We start from the raw sequence: 13510 nt of genomic DNA, 5'->3' as shown, positions 1-13510 counted from the left end.
GTTATTGATTAGTAATAGATTCAAGAACAACAAGCAAGCCACACAATTCCAATACAACCACAACTTGCACAGCATGGCCCAAAAACAGCAACAAATTAGAATTTTTTTTTTTGATTAAATGCGAGAAACAAGAAACAAGAATTGCGTTTGGACAATCAATGTTTAGATTTTTTTCCCATCGTTGTTTAGAATCCAAAATGAAAACCTATAGAAAATTTGGATGGAATAAAAAAAAAAAAAACCTGTAGAAGAGAAAAGATAGAAAAAAATAACTGGATTAGAATTCTAGTATTCATATCGATTGTCTATGTTGATTTTGTTGAAACAATATTGTTTCTTTCAACATATTGACGATAATGATAATGATGATTGAATTTTATATGTGTAGAATAAGTGATAAAGATTAGGCACAAAATTCGAATTGCAAAAAAAAAACAAATAAATAAATAAATCCTAACAGTAAATTTTATTGATTATCATTAGTTATATATTAATAGTAATAATATGATGATCATCATCATCATCATCATTTTACAAACATTTGACCATCGCTAATCGATCATCGTTGTTCAGAATTATAGTGTTCGTGTGGGTTTGTAGTATTCTTAGCTTCTTATAGAGATTTATTATATAATATTAAATCATAAGCATCTGTATATATGGTTAAGCTTACACAAAAACATTGAATCCATTATCAATATTATAAATCTGATCGTTATATATTTAGTTTTTTTTTGTATACTTAATAACTTGGATACACACATTTAGAAGCTTTTTACATATTTTTTTTTCTTTGAAAAAAATGTCGATTCCATTCAAATATATATTTTTGATTGAAAATAATTTTTGAGTATATAAAGATATATATAGAACTCATCTCTACATCATTATCATGATGTTAAAAAGGAATGAAAGAAAACAAAAATTTTGAATTAAATTAGTTCATGTGACGAATAAATTCATATGGATTTTCATTTTTTTTTTCTTCACTACTTGTTTCTATGTCAAGCATTGAAAATATATGTGCGCTGTTGATAGTGGTATAAAAAGTTTCAAATTATTGGAATGCACGTATATGATATTTTTTTTTTTAAATTCTTTATTCTAACGTTTCCGTCTTTATTCGAATATGTTTGACTTGTTTAATTTGAAGTTCAATTAGTTCAATCAGGTTTCTTTCTTCGTCGTTATCATCAACATCATTATCGTTGATTACAAGAAAAATCAAAGATTTGATTTATCAGCCAATGTTGACAAACTTTCAGTCAATAATTTTCAAATGAATCCATCGTGTATGGATAAATTCAAAGTGAAACTTTTTTCTTTATATGTTTGTCGTTGAATCATTTCTGGAATTTTATTTTATTTTTTTTAGAAAACTAAAATTTTTCTTAGATTCTAACGATTACAATTTTTTTCTCTAATGATATTTTCATTTTCATTTTCATTACGAGAATTGGCAATACAACTATAGTATTAATTTTTGAATTTTTCTCTATCTTACTACATTTGTTGTTCGACAACACTTTCGATGATGCTCAGAACAATAATCGTGATCATAATTTAATAATCAGCAACAGTAAAAAAAAATGTTGAATTAACCGGTCAAAGTTCGTCGACACAGACACAGGTCACAATAATTTCTATCTTTGTATGTCTCTGGAGAGTTTTTTTTTATTGAAAAAATTATTGTTCAAAGTGTGAGTGAGTGAATGAATGAATCAGTTTATGGAACAACAGAAACAAAACATAACTAAATAAACCAGCCATAGGAACAACGAATTTATACTCTGTGTATGTGTTTCCAAAAATGGCATCCTGCTGTTGTTGATTTTGTTTTTGGAACCAACAAAAAATGTACAGCCAAATAAATAAATATAAAACAAACCATAGAGAAAAAACACGGAATCGTTTGTTTTTCGCTATTTTTGTTGTTGTTGAAGTTTTTCTGATGGCGTCCTGGTTTGTTCATTTTTTTTGGTAGATGAAAGTCAATGCTTTTATGAAACGACAATCTGTCTTGTATTTTTTTTTTTTTTTTTGCTTTTGACTTGCTCCATATCACCATAGAATATTCTCATTTTCAACTCTCGAAATGAATTTAACAAACCTCGAACTAAATTGAATGATCGTACTATTATTATTATTATAAGGGCTAATAATTCAACAATAAACAACAACGTAAACATCATTTTTTTCTCATCATCATCATAAGCGTCACAATAATTGAAAAGAGCAAAAAAAAATTCTGTATCCATCCTAGCATTCTAAGGGTTTTTTTTGCTACAATACAAACATACAAACACACACACACACACACACACACACTGATAGAGAAATTTGTTGGTTCTGTGTGTGTGTATTTTCTCTTATCACACCAAAACCATATGGCGCGTGTATTGCGCCCTAAAACCAGGATCATTCATCTAACCAAACTAGGCTGGATGCCTGAATCTAGTATATCGTATCATTTTTTTTCGGTTTCTAATTCTCAGTACTCCACACGGCCACGGCCTGTTGGTCTCTGTTAAACAAAAAAATCGGCTAGCTATTTGGTTATTTTGCCAGCGTGTATCAATTTCAGCGTCACTCAACCAGACAGTCGCATCGCCTAAGATGAATTTTGCATGGCTATGAAAAGTAATAATGAAGAAAATAGAGTTTTTTGGCGCTTCCACCCACACTATTCTGTTCATTTGTTTTTCTGAATTTTGGATTGGTCTTTTTTGTTTTTCAATTATAATCTGCAACAGACAATATTTTTATATACATTTAGCTCTGGTGAATTTTGTTTTTTCAAAACCATTTTATCATTTTCTTGTGATGAAACTATAAATGTCGTAAGGCTTTTATTTAGCTAGATTAAATAATGAATGCATTTAATAATGAATGTATTTAACATTTGTAATGGACATTGTAGCAATATTCTTTCAAACTTATCTGCATGAAGTCTTTTCTGATTAAGCACACAAACCTATACAACACTATATAGATGTAACATTACTCATTTGAATTTTGCTACCCGGTCATTTGTTTCGTAATAATAATTGTTTATAAGTTTATAAATTCAATTTTACTTACCAAATTTATTAATGTAGATCATTTCGATGATGACAATGTTGACCAATTTATTCCAATGTCCATTCGTTGATCATTGCTTTGGTACCTTGTTGATACTAACTTTCTTAGCTCGAAATACCGATTGTTGTTTTCATTTTTTTTCTCTGTTTGTTAATATTACTGAATAATTCATAATTTGTTGCCGTAACAATTTTTATTAAACGTTTGCATGTAGAATTTGAAAATGTAAAAAACTTTAAAGACCTACCAATATTGATGTATGATAACCTCATTGATTGGTGACTGTAAAGCGTCTGTTGAGAACATTGATAAAACAGCCAAAATTTATGGCAATCGAGGAACCCGTATTTTTTTCCGTCTCCTCATTCTAGAATGTAATGAGAGGGTAGTCTAGGCTCTCACTTTCAACTGATGATGATGATAATAGTTAGTGCATATGGTATGTGGTCAACTACACACACACAAGCTAGGATGCATATATTTCTGACAAAGGATGCAGGATTCATTCAGATTCAATATGTGAATCGTATTCCTTTTCCATAAACACACACACACATTGCGACGTGTATACGATGATGATGTTGATCGTACATTTGTTGCTACTGGTGCTAAATAATATATGCCATACTATAGGTGCCGGTGTATAGTATACTGCATGAATGTTTATCAGTTTTACTGATGGAAATTCTGGGCGCCATTCTAGCCTACGGTCTTGGCTACTGCTGCCTCGAAATTTTTACTTTTTTCCATTCCGTTGTAAAAAAAAGACGGGCCAACCCGCCAAACCAGATTATTTGTATGTTTACGTATATAAATTTATGTTCCAACAACAAACCATTAAATTGCGTCGACTCAATCACTGATAAAAAAAAAATAATTGAATGAATGATTTTGAATTGAAATTTTTTTTTTTTTTTGGATAAACGTGAGGTGACTGCATTCATCTATCTTTCCATTAGATTGAAGGGATTCAAGAATTGGAATGGTAATGACTGGTCTTGCAATTTGCCGATTTATGTGTACATTTATGTACCAGATGGAACGAATCAATGGTCGGTTATTTGTGATTATCAGATGGGGAAACCAGAAAAAAAAGTAGGAACCATTCAACCATTGAACGAGTTAACCAACAGGAAAATGAGATAGTAAATTTAAAAATTAATCAGAATTGCCGTAAAAACGGAATAGAATTGTAGTACAATGTAGTTGTAATCAATCGAATGAAATTGAAATGAATTTTGATTTTATTATCTATCAATGTCTGTTCTTGTTTCGTGTAATTTACACGCAATCGTATAGCTGAATGATCAAAGAAAACGTTATTTTACAATCATTTATTTTTTTATGTGTGTGTGTTTGTGTGTCCATGGCTGTAATGTGGATTCTTCACATTTCGGCCAATTGAATCTATCAATCACAGATTATCGTATAAATACACATAAACGATGGAAAACTGACAAGGCAAGAGTTGTTTGTTGTTCAGATTTAGGTTATCGAACTGAAATTTCGATTCTTTTCCCTGTTTTAGTTGCATTCAAAAATTAATCAATTTACTTCGTTCGGATCTGGATTTGATTTCTTTTTTGATCGCTTCATTTTCAATTCGTAATCGTGACACTATATTTTGCTGTCGTTCTATGGACGATTCGTAGTCATTTTTCATTAATACGGCATTTTGATCAACATTCGATTGATTGGAAACATAATGACGGCTACGCATTCGCTGCATTTTGTCCAATTCAACTTGTGCTCGTTGCAAATCCTGTTCGGATTTGAATGAAGCAATATTAAGGCTTCGTTGATCCAGGTTTTTAAATGATCGATTGTTGGCTAATGGACTTTTAGATTCTGTTGAAGCATGAATTTGGTTAAGTCGATTATTTAAAAATTCAAACATTGATTTAGCGCGGCCTTTTTGTTTTTCGATACGATCATATTGGTCAGAAAGTTTGGCTTCGAATTTTAATTTTTTATTTTTTTCTTTAAGAATTTCTCTCCAATCCTGCTTTTTCCGTTCATGTTCTTGTTTAAGCTTTATACAGTGATCTAATGATCGCCCAGGTGGATAGACAATTTGCTCGATTGGATTGATGATTCCTTGTGATTGTCGACCTAGTCCACGACCTTGTTCATAGCCCATTTTAGCCATCAATTTCGACCCAATACCTTTGGTATATCTTTCCCATTCACCGAATTCAGTACAAGTTAAGTCTGGAATCTGAAAGTCCATAGATTGATTGGATGAACCTGTTGTAAGTTCTTCATGTGAATTTTCAGGCTCTACATTTTGTAACAAAACCAAGCTTTCAAAATGAATCCATTTCTCACTTTTATCCTTATTGATTCGAACAAGAATTCGTTCTTTATTAAGGTCTGTATCAGTGATTTCAGCTTTTTGCCATATGTTTTCTTCGTGGTCTTGAACGAGACAATTTTTTAATTGGCCAAGTTTTGATGAGTCAATATCTTCATCACTGAATAGGTTGATTGAAACCTTAGATCGAACTTGATCGATTGAAGCTATGGGAAAGCCATGTGAGGATTTACAATTATCTTGAAATCGGCAGCAATCCCGAAGATAAAATGGACAAGTTTGCATGGATTTTTCAACTGGATAAAGAAAAAATGCCTAAATAATCATAGGAAAAATCAACTTTTATGAAACAAAATTCTTATAATTCTTACTTTCAATCGAACTTTATGCTCATGTTCACCATTATTTTCATCATCTTCGACAATTACCAAGGCATCATGATATTCAATGTGGCCATTTTGAAACCGGTATGGAACTGAACATTCGAATTGATTTAGTGGATTATCATCAATTTCGGTGTTAATTGATGGAGGCTTTTCTTTTTCGATTTTTTCATCATCGTCTTCAATATTCAAATCTTTCAATAGTTTGCGTTTTTCAATACTTAGCAATTCATCTAGGTTGAAAAAACAACAAATTTTTCACAAATATCCAAGTTTTTAGCTTCAATTACCTTCAAGTAATCGACATAGCTCTTCCAAATTTGATTTAAGTATACCAAGTTCCTCGTTATCGTCTAGTTGTTGTTGTTCTTTGATTGCTTTAAGCTGAAAAGAGAATTTTTTTACAAAGGATTCTTAGAATTTCATTATTAAAAGACTAACTTGAGCAAGATGTTCTTGTAATTCTTGTCGTATGTTTGATTCGTTATCGTCCACATTGTGGACCTGATTGGACATTATCAAATATCCAATATCATGAATCACGATTGATATGAAAAGACTAAGAATGTTGGTAACATCAAAGAAATAAATGGCTCATTGATGGCAGTGTTCTGACACGAGCACATGCGTGTGTGTGTATATTGAGTGAATTGTGTGGATCCACAACGAATAGAATAAATCCTCAAAATTGACGACAGCTGTTAAACGCTACATTTTTGGATTTCTCTCGACGACCACGACGACTACAATGATGATGACAAGGTAGTAGCAGCCGTATTTTTGTATATTATATGGTGAGCTCATTTGGAGAATATTGATGATTATCTAAATTCATCAACAAAATCAGTGTCCGAATTTTCATAAAGAACGACATCCGAATATTTTATGTTAATTGACAACTTTTGTTCATTATATTTGTTTATGTTTCGATTTTCCTTGAATCGATCCAATGATTTAATTGAATAATTTTACTTGTTTGTTTTAATTAGTTTTACAATGTGAGTATTTCAATTTTTTTTTCATTGCCGATGTTAATCTATCATTTGTTTTTTCAATATTTGAATTAGATTTCGATAATGAATCATTTTGATCATACATCACCTAATGATCATCATCACAACCATCAAGTACAATTGGTTGTCAGTAATGACCCCAATGTTGCTGCTAATGCAGACATTATGGATGTAAATAATCAACAACAGCCCATTCATTTGATGGTCAATCTTCCAAATGGCAATAATTCATCTGCCACGACTGTTCCATTCGATAATCATCATCAACAGCAACAACAACAACAACCAAATTATCATCAGCATCCAGATTCAAACACTGCCTCGAATGAAGCCATCGATTCGACCACAACAGCTTCCTATGCTTATTATACCTATGATTCTTGTGGCCAATTGACTTCTACTACTGGTGTCGGTCCTTCAGCAACACCATTTCAAGTTTCCTGGAATAAAGTTGAATTAATCCAACAGCCATCATCAATGGCAACACAGCAATCTGAATGGTATCATAATCAACAACAACAATCACAAATGCTGACCACGACAGAACAAGCTCAGCAAGCTGCAATTTTGGTTCCAGGTTCTTCAATGCCGGGAAGTGTAACGACAAATTTTGTTACCACTGCTCCAAATTTCAATCAACAACAGCAGCAACAGTTTGTCAATAGGGATCTTCCGAATATGCAACCTATCCAGATTGCCCTTGTGCCCGCACAGTCTTCCGTCCAAACACAACTTCAACCTCAACAATCGGTTCCATCATCAAAAACTACAACAAAAAAAACCACAAAACGTGCTGCAAATTCGAAACAATCGAACAGAGGTGAAGGACGACAATCAAAACCTGTATCCGCATATGCACTATTTTTTCGTGATACACAAGCATCGATCAAAGCTGAAAATCCTTCCGCATCATTCGGAGAAATATCTAAAATTGTCGCATCCAAATGGGAAATATTGTCCAAAGAAGATAAAATTGTATACAAAGAACGAGCAGATATGGAGAAAAAAAATTATCTACAAAATCTGGCTTCAAATAAAGCTAAAGAAATTGCACAGACGAATCAGACGGCAACTCCTCCGTCGCAGCAGACTTCGACAGAACTACCAATACAAATGGCTACCATTCCACTATCTGGATCGAATCAACAACAAATGACAAATTCTGATGAATTAACAACATTCGAATCGACTAATACTGGACCATCTATAAACATTTTGGTTACCACAGATGATATGCTTACTGAATCTTCGATTCCCGTCGATGATTACCATCAAACAGCATACGGTAATTATAATCAACAACAGCAACCTCAAACAACGATACATCAAACGAATACGTATCATCATCATCATCATCATTCTGCCTTAAATAATCAAATAATGAATAATCCTTCAACATCGAATGTTATAGATTCGTATTCGCATGCCGAGCCTCATATTCATTCACTTCAACACTCGTCTCAGCAACATATGCATCATACACATCAATTCATTCATAGTAATGATATAAATACAAATGCACAACATGATGATAAAACTCATCATTCTACGCCACCATCATCGTCAACATTTCCTTTCACTGACGATGATGATCCAACTTCAGCTGTTTCATTTTTTGTCAACTCGACCGATGCCGAACAGAATCTTATAGATCTGGGTATTGATCTCAATGATTTCGATGATATCCACCTGTTGAATGATGAAAATATTTACTCGCCCACTAATTCATCGACGACAAATTCATTGTTTGATACGGCCAATCCGGTTGTAGGGGTTGATCCATTTCTTAGTTCATTGGAACAAACATCATCAGATCATCATCATCAACAACAACAATCATCAACAACAAATGATCCAATTTTAACATCCACATATGCTTCCGATTCAATATTACAAGATTCTTATCCAACAGAAATGATTTATGAATCAAATGGACGTACATCATCCGATATTGATCAACATTATGAGAGTGCTAATAATAATTTTTTGCACGATTCATCATCATCAGCAATGGATCATGTTTCTCATAATGAACTTGATTCATCTGTTATTGAATCGGATACTACATTGATGAATGGTGAAAATAATGATTCAAGTGATCATCAACCTAACAATGAACAATCAGCCGTATGTGCAAGAGATGGCTGTCAACGTACAACCATAGATTCGAATCAATGGGATCGCGAATTTTGTTCAGAAGAATGTTGTGTCCTTTATTGTTCCGATGTTTTTCGCACCTGGACTTCGAGAAAACAGCAACAAATGACGGCCGATATGTCACAGCATGTATTGGCATCATCATCTTCAGCATAGCATTGCCATTTTTTTTATTTTATCATTTTTTTTCGCAAGCATTCACAATGCAAAAACATGTTCAAACTTTGCAACATATTTATGCAAAAATATATTTTTTGTATCAAAAAAGACAGAAAATTTAATAACAAAAAAAAATAATAATAATAAAATAATTTTAGATGATAAATTTACAAAATTACAATAACTGAGAGAAAGATTTGTCCAGAATTTGATGGTCCATGAATGAATGAAAAGACACATGGTATAACCGTGAAAAAATCATAAACTATACAAAGACGAATTCGATTGTGATGATAGATTTTTAACCGATTCTAATTGTTCAAAATGTTTACGAGAATTTCGAATGTTGTACAATGTGGTTGCAGAAGCTGTTTTGTATACAATGGACATGATGTGACAAATTAATCATATGAATTTATGAAAAGAGTAAACAACTTACGAATCGATGCATCTGACAATATGACCATGACATATGTGTTGGCAGTAAAACTTTCTATAAATGCAGCGAATTGTGAATTACGCACTTCCATATTCTGAAATTGAGCTGCAAGTTTTGTACAGCTCAATTTGAATTGTTTGATAATGTTTGATACTTTTTCAAAACGCTATAACATCAGGAATTTAATATGATTATGTGGACGTATTATCATATAGATGACTTACATGAATATCTTTATGTTTACGACGTTCAGAATAACAAATGACCAGAAACGTTGCACGTTCAAATAATAGAACTTCATCTGCATCAATCATATCAGCAAAATTATTCAAGTGTTTTTCCAATTCATCTACATTCGGTATCAATGAATGAACAATATTTGACCATGCTTTATAAAGAGTCTCATCCCAGATTGATGTACGAAAACATGTACATTGTAATGGTTTCGATAAACGTTTAAGATCGCTTTCACGGTCTTCAAAAATCTTTGAAATTCGAATAAATTAATCATCATTTCACACAATTTAGCTTACTTACGCAATCACGTTGTTCTTCGGAAATCAGATCCATTTTATGTATGAGACAAAAAACTTTTGTATCATTGGAATATTCCATGATTCCTTCGAGACAGCTTTGATAATAACGTATATCTTTATCTAATTCTCTTGATTCAACATCAAATACATAGATCAATACAGCAACATTGCGGAAAATATTTTCTCTTTGAGATGCAAAATAATTCTCCATGAATGCTTCTTGACCACCACAATCCCAGAGATTCAATACCAAATTGCCCAAAAATCGAACATGTGAATGTTCAACATCGACTATAAGAATGAATATATTAATATTAATTAGTACGAAAAATTCGAACAAACCATCGAAACACTTACTTGTCGCTCCTAAACGTCTAGTATCACGGGCAATATAATTGGCAAATATAATCGAACGCATACTAGTCTTACCCGAACCGCTTTTTCCCATCAATAATACCTTTTTCTTCATTGTCAGCTTTTACACCGATTTTGACCGTAAGTTTTTGAATCAAAAATGACAAAAAAAATCCAAATTCAATTGAATGTATTGTAGAGCAAAAAATCTCTATAAATGGGAGTTATTGGCCACTAAACACTGAAAATCAATTGATTGATTGTTTTTGTTTGAGTGATAAATCAATTTGAAGATAACAAATTTTTTCATTTATTTTTGTTCGATAGATTGAGATTTCATTATTATACAGTCAGCTGACGATAACAAAATCAATTTTTCTAGTTCAGCCAATTTGTTTCTATAAAGATGTAAATAAATTGTTATTTTGAAGATCTTGTGATTTAATACCATTGGCAATGATCATTGAGAATTGTGGTGTGTTCGCCATTGCTGATAATGTTTTGGTCAAGTGTGGCGCCATCATTCGGTAACATTTATAGTTACCATTTATTAAAAACAATTGCGCGCTTTTATTATTAGATTCAATTATACTCAACAATGTAAGAATTTTCATCATAATTTTTGTAATGAATAATGAATATAAAAGCCGTAAAAGTATGGAATTCAATAACTTCAATTATTATTAGTAGTTATTTTTTTGGGATTAGTATATTTTTTTTTGTTTGTATCGTTAAAACAAAGACCATATCTTTCTTTTTCAACGATTTGTATTTGAAAGTTTGTTCAGCGTCAATCATCATAATCATTAAATTGTTTAGAATATTGTTTGTATCAATTCAAATGATGAAAACAATGGATATCAATTATAAGCATATAAGTATGTTATTATTTTTTACCATCATTCTAATGTCATCCAGCAAGATATCGGTTTTTGGTCAATTGGTATGTTAATGTGATACTTTAAATAATTCTAATGTTTTAGCTCTAATAAAATTTTTTTCCTCACTAATAAAGCCGCAATTGCAAACTACATCTGCGGCACCGATAATGATAAATATTACAACTGAAATGCCAGTTAGAAATGAAACAGGAAACTATACATCTTTGCCACCAATAACGTCATCAGAATTGAATATTACAACCGATATCTTTAATAGGACTGAAATAACAAATCATACCATAAAACCTACGGATGAATCCTTCAATGTAACTACAGAAAATGGCACAACTCATTTTCCGTCGCATGTAACAACACAATTTCCATCGCATGTAACAACTCACAGTCCTACTAATCAAACAGATGATAAGAAAATTCGTCGTGCCGGCATAATCATATCGGCTGTTGTAATTGCTATATCGATGGCTACAATAGTATTAGCTGCATTCTATTGGCTTTATTTCGATAAACAGGAAGATGATCAACAATCAATGAGTAGTCGTCAAACAGCTGCTGGTTTAGGCAATAATCTGAATCAAGAAATTAAAGATGCTGCAATTACAAGTTTACAGCAACAACAAGAGCAACAAAAAGGACCACCATTAGCTGGTACGACGAGTGATGGTGAAAAAAGTAAATCATCATCAAAATCATCATCAAAACGTGCCCAACAGCAGCAACCAATGCCTAAAGAATCGTCGTCATCATCATCGAGGAAAAGAAAGGAAGGACAAGCTATGATGGAATCGAAAGATAATCGACCGGAAAAATCGACATCGGGAGTCGCAGCATCAATGATGGATCCATCGCAGACTCAATCACAGATGCCATATTCGGATGTGCTATCGGCACAATCAGCTACATCAAAAAATGAAGAATGAAAAATATAGACCATTATTAGTGGGCATTGAATTGTGGATGGTTGTATTCAGCAAGGGAGAGACACCACCATCTTGAAACAAGAGAAGAATTATTTTTGATTGAAAATAAAAAATTTTCTAAATTGTTGTTGTTTCTAGAATGTACTTTATATATTTAAATGAAATCAGAATTATTTATTTTGATTTGAGCTTTGAATTATTAGTTTTTTCATTCGGTGATTTGAAACAAAAATGATTTTTTCTGAACATATTTCTGTCAGGGTAAATGTTTACGTCATTCCAATTGACAGACTGTCTGTCTATACAATTAGTTTGTCACAAATGTCAACCAATTCATTCGATTCTGATAACATTTTTTTTTTGATCTTTTCAAGGTATGCTTGATGTCCAACTATGATTTCGTCAATTTTCTCATCCACCTCACTACTGGTGGCCGATCTAATAATAGTTTTTCTGGTTTTCATGCAAAGAGCAAAAAAATGTGTATTTGAGTGAGTGTATAAACACATATATTTGTTACGATAACATAATACAATTTTTAATTACTTCCAGATCATCATACTGATGATCGTGATCATCATTTATACAATCCCTAGAACAATTGACTTGAACCAACGGTGATTGTCCGCTGTCCAATATGATAACTATTTGTTGTAGTGGTCATTCTTGATCATTCTTAACCACTGCTAATGTTAATATGAAGATGATATTCATATTTTTTTTCTGATTGTATGTATGTGCGTGCATTGAATTGTTATATGAATGAATGATTATTATCTTGACAACAACAAAAAAAACATATGCACCTCGATAACGAAAAAATGAGGATATAATACCTAGGAAAAAACTATAGAAAAAAAAGAAACAATAATATAGAATGGTGGAAGCCATGGAATCGACCAAGCAGAGCACCAAAATGACCAATGAGACCATCATTATTCGGTATGCATAATTTTCTTTTCAACTATTGAAATTTTGGTCGGTCAGTCGGTCGGTTAGTTTCTAAAAATTGCTGAAATTTAGTTTGAATAAAAATTCGAATGAATGAATATGATTATGAAGTGAATTCCGGGTCAACTATATGAAACTATATTTTTTGAGAGTTCCGTGTTTGTTAATTTTTATGGTAAAAGATAAACGGATAATCTTCATCAAGGTCTTTTTTGTATGAAAACAAACAAAACAAACTAAATGAATATGTGTGTGCATGTGTGTAAAAAATGAGTTTTCTATCTCTATTTTGGTTATCTTGATT

The 13510-nt window shown here is 32.0% G+C and overlaps 4 protein-coding genes across 5 annotated transcripts; 2 read left to right on the top strand and 2 right to left on the bottom strand.

The window, feature by feature from the left end:
• Window positions 1–4302: 4302 nt before the first annotated feature.
• LOC124492902 (zinc finger CCCH-type with G patch domain-containing protein) lies at window positions 4303–6403 on the bottom strand. The gene is made up of 4 exons (XM_047055919.2): window positions 6220–6403; window positions 6069–6162; window positions 5767–6011; window positions 4303–5710 (listed from the first exon to the last, which is right to left on the bottom strand). The coding sequence occupies exons 1-4, from the start codon at window positions 6292–6294 to the stop codon at window positions 4616–4618; spliced, it is 1509 nt and encodes a 502-aa protein (XP_046911875.1). The 5' UTR covers window positions 6295–6403; the 3' UTR covers window positions 4303–4615.
• Window positions 6404–6419: 16 nt separating this feature from the next.
• Window positions 6420–9273, top strand: LOC124492901 (uncharacterized). The gene is made up of 2 exons (XM_047055918.2): window positions 6420–6776; window positions 6846–9273. The coding sequence occupies exon 2, from the start codon at window positions 6855–6857 to the stop codon at window positions 9102–9104; it is 2250 nt and encodes a 749-aa protein (XP_046911874.1). The 5' UTR covers window positions 6420–6776; window positions 6846–6854; the 3' UTR covers window positions 9105–9273.
• On the bottom strand, window positions 9199–10935 carry LOC124492904 (ras-related GTP-binding protein A). Of its 2 annotated transcripts, XM_047055921.2 has the most exons (5): window positions 10440–10539; window positions 10084–10373; window positions 9771–10031; window positions 9547–9712; window positions 9199–9475 (listed from the first exon to the last, which is right to left on the bottom strand). In XM_047055921.2, exons 1-5 carry the CDS (start codon window positions 10528–10530, stop codon window positions 9366–9368), a joined length of 918 nt encoding a protein of 305 aa, XP_046911877.2. In that variant the 5' UTR covers window positions 10531–10539; the 3' UTR covers window positions 9199–9365. The 2 variants fall into 2 exon arrangements, with proteins under 2 accessions (XP_046911877.2, XP_046911876.1); XM_047055920.2 differs by having other exon boundaries at window positions 10084–10935.
• Window positions 10936–11117: 182 nt separating this feature from the next.
• LOC124492905 (uncharacterized) lies at window positions 11118–12385 on the top strand. Its single transcript, XM_047055922.2, has 2 exons — window positions 11118–11379; window positions 11452–12385. The coding sequence occupies exons 1-2, from the start codon at window positions 11278–11280 to the stop codon at window positions 12253–12255; spliced, it is 906 nt and encodes a 301-aa protein (XP_046911878.1). The 5' UTR covers window positions 11118–11277; the 3' UTR covers window positions 12256–12385.
• The last annotated feature ends 1125 nt before the right edge of the window (window positions 12386–13510 follow it).

Source organism: Dermatophagoides farinae, chromosome 1, assembly GCF_024713945.1.
Source record: "Dermatophagoides farinae isolate YC_2012a chromosome 1, ASM2471394v1, whole genome shotgun sequence".
NCBI classification, from domain to species: Eukaryota; Metazoa; Arthropoda; class Arachnida; order Sarcoptiformes; family Pyroglyphidae; genus Dermatophagoides; species Dermatophagoides farinae.
Note: the sequence above shows the minus strand (reverse complement) of the source record. Positions and strands in the feature narration are given on the sequence as shown.